This window comes from Kogia breviceps, chromosome 1 (assembly GCF_026419965.1).
Source record: "Kogia breviceps isolate mKogBre1 chromosome 1, mKogBre1 haplotype 1, whole genome shotgun sequence".
Taxonomy (NCBI): Eukaryota; Metazoa; Chordata; class Mammalia; order Artiodactyla; family Physeteridae; genus Kogia; species Kogia breviceps.
Window position 1 is genome coordinate 44,357,594 of NC_081310.1, and position 10,299 is coordinate 44,367,892.

At 44.2% G+C, this 10,299-nt stretch overlaps 1 protein-coding gene across 1 annotated transcript; it reads right to left on the minus strand.

The window, feature by feature from the left end:
- Positions 1 to 549: 549 nt before the first annotated feature.
- On the minus strand, positions 550 to 10,077 carry TEX35 (testis expressed 35). Its single transcript, XM_059056646.1, has 9 exons — positions 10,039 to 10,077; positions 9,269 to 9,317; positions 8,588 to 8,658; positions 7,583 to 7,639; positions 6,817 to 6,876; positions 1,677 to 1,741; positions 1,254 to 1,449; positions 855 to 898; positions 550 to 571 (listed from the first exon to the last, which is right to left on the minus strand). Exons 1-9 carry the CDS (start codon positions 10,075 to 10,077, stop codon positions 550 to 552), a joined length of 603 nt encoding a protein of 200 aa, XP_058912629.1.
- Between the last annotated feature and the right edge of the window lie 222 nt (positions 10,078 to 10,299).

Sequence of the window (10,299 nt, forward strand, 5' to 3'; positions counted from 1 at the left end):
CTCCCATTGTCCAACTTACATGCACGTGTGCATGCACACACACACACACTTCTGGGATCACGCAGAATGGCATCTGGTATCTTCAGGGCCTCCCTTCCTCTCTTTTGACCTGGGACATTTTCAGAACCAGGTGAAGAGGAAGGAAGCATGGATGAGGGGGGAAGGATCATCCTTAGGATGACCTTAAGAATTTTCCACTAAACCTTCAGGAAGCAAGAAGAGAGGTTGGATTCTGAAATACACTGATTTCAATCCAAAAAAGTGACACTCCTTGCACACCCAAGTTTGAGGCTGATATTCAACGCTTTGACTCCTGCTTTGGCTTTAAATGAAGACTTTATTCTCTGGGTAGAGGGACCCAGGGGCAGGGTGGTACGCAAGAGGGCCGCAAGCATTTTCTGTGCAGCTCGAGGAGTGGGGAGAGGCTGAACCAGAGCTGCTGATAGGTCCTGCAGTGGCACTAAGTTGGAACTATGTCCTCAGTCACACAGGAGTTGAAGCACAGATAAATCAGAAAGCAGGTCCAGATGCCAAGGGTGAAAAAGATGCTCAGGCCTGGTATGGAAGTTGCCTGTTATATGGGGAGAAAGTCAGGAGCCTGAGGCAAGGTCAGCTCAGCAGCTGGCAAGGCACCCTCCCCTCCACGGGGGCCTCTAGGCAGCAGCTTCCAGGCTGGGCTAAGCAAGTCCTCCTTCCTGTACCACGTCCTCTCAGACAGAGTGGATGTGATGTGGGGCAGAGCCTGCATAACCATAACCACGGGTGAGATTTGATGGGAATGCACCCCTGAGCACACCGCCTTTGGGAGGACGGGGCACTGGATTGAGATAAGGGGCTTCCATGGATCTACCTACCCCTGATTGTAGTTGTTCTTTGGGGCACACAACAAACATTTCTCCTGTGGAGGACAGAAACGGCACCAGAAAGATCATTTTTCCCTTGTCCAAGATGGCCAGCCTGCTGGATACCTCATCAGGTCTTGCTATAGGAAAGGACAGAACAATACAGTTGCACTTGGGAGCAGGTGCATCCAGGGTTGCGTCCTACTTGGTCATGGTTTTGGAATCACCCCAGGCCTATAGGGCAATACCCCAGAGAGGACTCAAGACTAGGGAGGCATCCTGGGGCCAGGAAAGTAGTGGAACCAGTCCTTTACAGCAAGAGGTAAGGGAGTGAGAGAGCCCAGGGGAGGTCAGGGGGAACAGGAACCCAGGGGTGTAACACCGGGGCAGGGGCAGGGAGGGCTTCATTACACAGCAGGTATCACATTGGTGAAGGGAATCCATTGGATCCTTTTTTGGTTGTTGCAGTGCCATCATCTTTTTGTGAAGGGCAAGTGGTTCTCCGTCAGCTCCATCCATTTTCTTCAGCAGGACCTGTGGGTCTGCGTCTGTCTTTCCTATCAGCCTGAGTTCGTCTTGCTGATCCTTTGGTCCTCTCCTGCGAGGACTGGGGAGTCAGGGAGGGGCAGAACTGGGGAGATAATTTTCAACATGAAAGGAGATCACCAGTAGCATGGTTGGCTGTGGAAAGCCTTGACTACAAGCCACTGGGGAAGAGAAACCAAGACAACTCCTTGAAGGGTCTGGGAGTCCACTGAACCCTGAGGACACTTAGCAAAGCGAAGGGAGGAGATTCTTTAGGGTTGAGGAGAGACGGGTGCAGGTTATACTCACAGCTTGCTGTTCTTCTGTATATTTATTAAAACATCTATCTTCTCATCCATAGCCTTTTGCATTTCCTTCAAGAGAGAATCCAAAGCTAAAATCATCATCATGAAGGGCTTTTGAAGTCCCTTTTCCTGCCTCACTCTGCAAACCACTCAGAGACCACCGCAGCATCTTACTTCCTCAAGAATCCTCACCAGCCCTGGGTGGGGTAGCTCATCAGGATATGCCTGACACGTGCCACCCCTCCCTGTGTCCTCCCCCATTCCATAGTGAAGCTGAAGCACGGGCAGAGTCACTGGGGGCTTGTCCAAAGTCTCCATGTGAGTCAGAGGCCAGGATCTATTTTACCTGATCTCACACTTGAATAAAACCCTTATCTGCCTTGGTTCAATGCCTATGCAATCATGGAACCAAGAAAACCAACCCCGTGGGCTTCCCTGGTGGTGCAGTGGTTGAGAGTCCGTCTGCCAATGCAGGGGACACGGGTTCAAGCCCTGGTCCGAGAGGATCCCACATGCCGCGGAGCAACTAAGCCCGTGTGCCACAGCTACTGAGTCTGCGCTCTAGAGCCCACGAGCCACAACTACTGAGCTCGTGAGCCACGGCTACTGAGCCCCGCACGCCCGGAGCCCGTGTTCTGCAACAAGCGATGCCACGGCAGTGAGAGGCCCGCGCACTGCAACAAGGAGCGGCCCCTGCTCTCTGCAACTAGAGAAAGCCCACGCACAGCAGCAAGGACCCAACGCAGCCAAAAATAAATAGATACAATAAATAAAGTTATAAAAAGAAAACAAACCCCGTGACCCTCGCCCTAAAGACGTTTCTGACTCCAGTGTTTTGACCCCTGCCATGTACGTAGATCCTGTGTATCTGTGTTTGTTCCATCTTTTACCCAACTCCTGGCAGAAATGGTCAACACAAAATAAAGTAGACAGTAGCTCAAATGGCACCTCACATTTATTATTAAGAACTGAAATAATAATAAAATCTTCTTGGCAAATTTTAGATCTATAAAATTTGGCCTGGAAAAATTGGATAGAAATAGTGGTCACAAAGAACTTCTAAGATGGTGACAGTATTAGTGACAATATCTGTTAAGGACAAAAACAGGGTTGGATTGAATATCACAAAATATAAATGAAAAATAATTTCCTTCAAGGAAAACCATTTTAATAAAAAATGAAAGATCTGGGAAGAGTTTACTGATCTGGGGTAGAAAATTGATCAAGGAATTACACTGTCAGGATGGAAATGATTTCCAAAAAATATCCTCCTGAAAAGCATTTTAAAATGTTTGTATAAATTTTGAATAAGACATTTGTATTTGTAAATAAAGTCAAATATCCTTGAAGTCAATATTCCCCCAGGTCCAAAACATCAGAGTCAAAACGTCCCATATTCTTAAAAGTCTCATCATCACCTCAAACTCATCATGTTCCAAACTGACCTCTTCACTTTCTCTTCTAAATTAGCTGCTTCCCAACTAGCCTGTCACTGTCACCACTTTTTTCTAATCGTCCAGATTAAAACTTTGGTGTCATCATGCACGCTTGCCTCTCCTTCGTTCTTTATACTGAATCAATCACCAAGAATGTTATTTTTCCTTCGCTGCATCTTTCAGATTTACCCTTTTCCTTCTGTTTCTACACTTGGTCCAGCTTTCTTCACCTTGAGAGGGGATGCGGCTTCCAGTTTGATATTCTTGCTCCAGACGGCCCCCACCGGCTCCCCCGGTGCCCCCAGGCCACCTTGCAAGCAGCTGCCAGCTCAGCTTTCTGAAGTGCTGCTCCTAGCATGTTCTTTGATTAAGAATCTCCAGAGGCCTCTTACTGCTTACACAACCAAGTCCCAACCTGTCTGCCTGTCTTTCAGAAGCCTTCATTATCCACCGCCTTTGTGCCCACTCCATTTTATTTCTCACAGTTTCCCCCAATGATCCTTCTTTTATGACTGATCTCCCCACTGACTGTGAGGAGCTTCACGTTCATTCTGCTTCCATGCTGTGTGCAAGCTGTTCCCGTGCCCGAAATAGCCTCCTTTGTGCCTTGTGATACCCAGTCCTACCCACTAACAAAACACTTACTGTGTTTGCATTTTGATATAGAAATAAGACATGCACTTTGCAGAAAATTTGGACAATACAGAGGAATATAAAAGAAAAAAACTGATCTCATCACCTTTCAATAACAGCAATTAACCCTTTTGGTATATTTCTTTCCAGTCTTTTTTCTATATATTTACTTACCAATTTCTTTTCACCTGTTGAGATCAGCCTGTATATATTACTTGCATCTTGCTTTTTTATTCTCATTAAAAGTATTCTTTCTAAATTCTGTCTCCTATAGTGAATTTTCATCATATAGATGTATCGTAATTTTTTTAGCTATTCCTCTACTTTTGAAAATTGTGGTTGTTTACAATTTTTTGCTATTATAAACAATCCTGTGATGAACTTCTTTTTATATATACCCATGCTGGCATTTCTGATTATTCTCATAGGTTAAATTCTGAGAAGTCAAGGAGTTGATAAGTCATGGAGTTTTGATATTTTTGATACCTATTGTCTAATTCCTTTTTAGTTTTGTACAAACTTGTACTCCAATCAGCAGTACAAGAGCATTCCTATCTTGCTTTATAATTGTCATAAATTACAACTTGGCTTATTTGAATGTGGCCATTATCTAAGTATTGTTTTCATTTGTAGTTATTTGATTGCTAATGAGGTAAAACTTATTAATATATTTATTGCTTTTTAGTAATAGTCCCCTCTGTGGATTGTTCACAAATACCCTTTGCCCATTTTCCTAGATGGTTCTTATTGATTTGTGTGAGCTTTGTATGTTACAGATAAAAAGCTTTTGTCTATGTCTACCGTATTTGTGGAAAATTATTTCCCCCAAACTGTTGCTTACTTTTAAACTCTGTGTATGGTGCTTTTCTGTTATAATTTTTAAAATTTTTGTATTGTTAAACATTATCAATATTTCCTTTGTGATTTCTTCCATTGTAATTATATTTAGACCATCCAGTTAAATACACACTTATTTTTATTTTAAAAATTCACTTTATATACTATTTCAGTTTATAGTGTTAACTGAGTTAAGCTTTTCCCTTATATAATCAGGCAATATTCTTTTTTTTAAATTAATATTTATTGGAGTATAGTTGATTTAAAATGTTGTGTTAGTTTCTGCTGTACAGCAAAGTGAACCAGTTATACCTGTACATATAGCCACTCTTTTAAAAATTATTTTCCCATATAGGTTATTACAGAGTATTGAGAAGAGTTCCCTGTGCTATACAGTAGGTCCTTATTAGTTATATACTTTATATATAGTAGTGTATACATGTCAATCCCAGTCTCCCAATTGATCCCTCCCCCCCTTGGTGTCCATACGTTTCTTCTCTACATCTGTCTCTCTATTTCTACCCTGCAAACCAGTTCATCTGTAGCATTTTTCTAGGTTTCACATATATATATTAATATACGATATTTGTTTTTCTCTTTCTGACTTCCCTCTGTATGACAGTCTCTAGATTCACCCACATCTCTACAAATGGCCCAATTTCATTCCTTTTTATGGCTGAGTAATATTCCATTGTATATATGTACCACATCTTCTTTATCCATTCATCTGTTGATGGGCATTTAGGTTCCTTCCATGACCTGGCTATTGTAAATAGTGCTACAATGAACATTGGGGTGCATGTGTCTGTTTCAATTATGGTTTTCTCTGGGTATATGCCCAGTAGTGGGATTGCTGGGTCATATGGTAATTCTATTTTTAGTTTTTTAAGGAACCTCCATACTGTTCTCCATAGTGGCTGTATCAATTTACTTTCCCACCAACAGTGCAAGAGGGTTCCGTTTTCTCCACACCCTCTCCAGCATTTGTTGTTTGTAGATCTTCTGATGATGCCCATTCTAACTGGTGTGAGGTGATACCTCATTGTAGTTTTGATTTGCATTTCTCTAATAATTAGTGCTGTTGAGCAGCTTTTCATGTGCTTCTTGGCCATCTGTATGTTTTCTTTGGGGAAATGTCTATTTAGGTCTTCTGCCCATTTTTGAATTGGGTTGTTTGTTTCTTTAATATTGAGCTGCATGAGCTGTTTATATATTTTGGAGATTAATCCTTTGTCCGCTGATTCATTTGCAAATATTTTCTCCCATTCTGAGGGTTGTCTTTTCGTCTTGTTTGTAGTTTCCTTTGCTTTGCAAAAGCTTTTAAGTTTCATTAGGTCCCATTTGTTTATTTTTGTTTTTATTTCCATTACTCTAGGAGGTGGGTAAACAAAGTTCAAAAAAGACCTGGTTCTCATCAGGAGCAAGCATCTGAATCACTTAAGAGTTTTGAGCAACTGTGCCCAACCTTGGAGGTTTTTAATCAGTTCATCTGGGCCAGGGCCTGGGTAAACGGACTTCAGAAATCCTCAGAAGTGATTCTCAGTGCATCCCTGGCAGAGAGGCTGTTACAGGATTATCTATGTTGCTTTCTTCATTTGTCTGGTTATCCTTGGGCTGTATCACCTTAATTTGATTATTAAGTTGGCTTCATTATGATTTTAATATCTGGTAGAAGTAATGCCCCCTTACAACTCTTGAAAAATTTATAAATAAATGCTTTTGCCTATTTATGCTTCTTCATTTGTTGTTCTCAAACTTCTACCTGGGGAACATGAGCAAAACCCCAGGGTGCCAGCCCCATCCACACAAGACCTGAGCTCTGTTTCCTATATTTGTGCTCCTGGTGATTCTGAAACCCACCAAAGTCTGTAAACTGCTATTCTAGAATCTAGATGATCCTTTCAGTAATTACTGAGTTCACAAATAATCTTACTGGGCTCTTGGTTAGATTCACATTAAACTTCCAATGCTGCCTTAAGACTCACCTTAAGGCTCACTTCCTCTAAAAGGACTTTTCTGGTTACCCCAACCTGCATTCATTAATCACTTCTCTAAACCCCTGGTTAGTTGACAACCAGTCGTCATTTAGCTTGGTACTTACTTGTTATTTAATTCTTTTTTGCAGTAGAGTTTGGGTCGCTTATTAAGCTGTAAGCACTTGCAGGGCAGGCTCTGGCATCTCCTTGCATGATTCCTAGTATGGTACTAGCCCATGGAGGGCACTCAGTAAATGCTTACCTTCATAATCTCCACAAATTCCTGGAGTTTTTCAAAATCCTTGTCCATTACATCTTTTATCTAGTGAGGAAGAAAGTCAAAAAGCACATTATTGAATGGGGACTTGTCTTTCAGGCATTTTAAGCTAAGGGCTGCAGCTGCTCCCCTGGAATGAGCTGGATAAAGATTAAGGAATGTTTTAATAATGGCCTATTAAAGCCACTTTCTTCCCAAGAGTCTGTGAAGGGACTAGGGTGAGTGTATCGTCAAGTCAACACCAGCAGCAGCCTTGGCACAGCTTGGATCTGGTCATTGCAAGGCTGCCATGTAGAGCTCAAACCACAGCTTCAATTACATGTTCTTGCTTGAGCATTTCCTTTGTTCATAAATATGCTATAGGTGATTCCATCAGAGAAACAAGAAGAGGATTCTTGCTCTGCAGCTTGCTCAGGGGAGGAGTATTAGGACAATGGAGTTGGTCCCTGACTGCCCCCAAATTCCAGGTCAGCCCCTCTCACTCTGTCACTAAGGTTGTATCTCCCCACCCTTATCAGTGAGATATCTTAGAGAGCCCTTATCATTCAAAATTTGGGTTTAAGCATTAAACAAGTAAGAAACAGATAACCTAAGCTGCTGACACTTAAAACACTCTAGGGGATTTGGGCTCAGTTGGTTTGATTGCTTTTTCCATGCAATTTCTGATTTTCTTTACTATTCAAAGTTAGGCATTGCATTTTCCTTGAAGCTACACTTTTTCTCCATGAGCTGAAAAGTCTCATCCTCTTACCTGTTTTATCTCCTCCATTTTTTCCTTGAGCTCTTCCCTCACCTCCCTGAGTTCATTCTGAGAAAATAAAATAGAGAAGGAGTAAAGAAATGTCTTGGATGGAAGGGAAACGGTCAAAAGGAAGAAAGGAAAGATCCTGGGGCATTGCCAAAAGAGGAGCAGGGAGATAGATGCCAGCAGGGAGGAAAGAAAGGATGCTATTAAGGAAATAGGATAGTGGGACACACAGACATCCTGTACCTCCAGATGTGATGCACTTTGAAAAGGTCATACTTTCGTTCCTGTGGTGTGACCACCAAAAAAATGCATGGCCTAAGTCTAAGGGTGAAGAAGCATCAGACAACCCAGATTCAGGGTCATTCCACAAAATAAATGATTTGCCATCAAAAATGACAGCATCCCAAAAGACAAGGTCAAAGAACTGTTCCAGATGAAAAAAGACTGAAGAGACATGGAAACTAGACGCAAGGTGTGATTCTGGATTGGATCCCAGACCAAAAAAGTTACCTTCTCTTTTGTTATGAAAGACATTAGTGAGATAACTGGTGAAATTAGAATAAGGGCTGTAGGTGAGAACTGTATCAACATTAATTTCCTGCTTTTGATGTCTGGATAATTGTACTGTGGCTGTGTAAGAGAGTGTTCTTGTTTTGAGGAAACATATACCGAAAGCTGAGAGAACCACTTGCTCGCAGATGGGTCAGGAGATATATATGTTACATATTGGTGTGTGAATATGAAAGAGAGAAAAAAAACCCCAAGATAAAATGCCAACATTTGGGGATCTGGGGGAAGGGTATACTAGAACTCATTGTACTAGTTTTTGGAAAATTTTCTGTAAGTCTGAAATTATTTTAAAATAGAGAGAACCAGAAGGAATGAAGTCACAGGGGCTGGAGCAGAACTGTAGCTGCCGGCAGTTTACCTGCTGCAGCGGTTGTTCTGTTGGCCCCACCTGTTCACTGTGTTGATCCAACTTCCTGTCTCCTGGGTCCACACACCTACCTTTAGCTCCTTTGTCCCTCCTGGTTTGCTAAATGGCCCTTCTTGTTTAGCTCCTTTGTAGTCATATGTCTGTTGGTTGAAAACAGAAACACAGAATATTGGAAAGCGCAGGCGTGGGAGGGTGAGGAAGGAGGCGTGACCCCGAGTTTCTGCTCTTCCCTTTGGGTCAGCACAGAGGTAACCTGGCCTCACCTGTGCAGGGGTTTCCTCCATCCTTCTCCCCTCTCTGAGCTCATCTCATTCCACTCCCTTCCTGGCCCACTGGGCCTCAGCTTTCTGTCGCCTCCACAGCCATACTCATTCCCACCTCAGGGCCTCTGTGCGCGCTAATTTTTCTGACCACAGCACCCGTCCTCAGCCCTCCGGGGTCCTCAGCCTTGTCCTACAGCTCTCAGCTCAGAGGAAGCCCTTCCTGACGCTCTCAACCCACAGCAGCGCCCCGGTCACATCTCCCTATTTTAATTCCCTGCATCATAGGTAAAACTACTGAATTTTTCCTTATTTATTTAGGTATCTGCTTTGTTCTGTGAGAGCAGAGAGCTTGTCTCTCTTTCAATGTATCCGCCAGCATCTGGGACAAGTCTTGGCCACCAGGAACAGCGAATGACCCCTGACTCCAAGTCACCTCCCCGTGCGTCTCAGGCCTGGCTGCCGGGATGGCCTCAAACAAGCTTCTTCCTCTGAGGAGCTCTGGCTTCAATTCCAGGCAAACTGCCTTGTACTTCTTGCTCTGCAGAGACAGGAGGCTGGGATTCAGGCTGCCAGGTATCAGGATTGAGAAGGACCCTCCACCCACCCAACCCTGCCTGTCCAACTGCGCTTAAGCTCAGGCCCACATACCCGCAGCGCCTGGGCCAAGATAACTCACATTTTCTCATGTTCTACTCCTCTCATGAGTGACACCTGCCTGTTCAGCAGGCAGCCCTCTCCCTGGGGAGCTGGTGGGGGTGAGGCCTGGTGGGAGCACTTTAAGATAACTCAAGGAAGCCGTCTAAGTATTTTTTCAGGAGCATTGACTTTTGAGGTAGACAGACAGAGTTGAATTCTAGTCTCAGCTGCCCTCCTTACCTGCTGTGTTGACTTAGGCAAGTTATTTAGCCTCTCTGAGCCGTCACTTCCTCATCTGTAAATTGTGGATGATAATTACATTTATCTGATGAGGTTCTTGTGTGCCTTAAACACACGGGTAAAATGCGGGCCTGGCTGGGGTCATGGCTCCCGGAGTGGGCGAGATAGGGGTGGGGCATTTCAGTGCTCCTTGTCCTGGTGGGGGTCCTTCCCACCCCAAGGCCAGGGGTTCATTCCCCACCCTCCTTCCAGCCTGAGAGGCCACGTCACGCTCAGAGGGAGAAAGAAAAGCCGAGGGTTCGCTGGGAACTCTCTGTGCCCCCAACTCCATCCAGTGAGAGTTCAAAGAGGCCCCACATTGGCCAGCAACGTTTCTCCTTTACCAGGTTTGTTTTCTTCAGTTCTGCCCTCTTGGCTGACATGATGGAGGAGGCCAGAGTGTTCTTCAACTTCCCAGCCTCCCCACAGTGGGCCCCCGGGACCAGACCACTGCAGGTTACAGGCTGAGGTGAGGGCAGGATGCCCACCTCTCTGTGTGTGGAACAGCTGAGGTCACAATGCCCAGGACCTGCATGCTGGCCGGAGTGTCACCACAACTCCTGGGGTGCCTCGGCCGCTGAGAAGAGGACCTCAGCCTGGGTTCC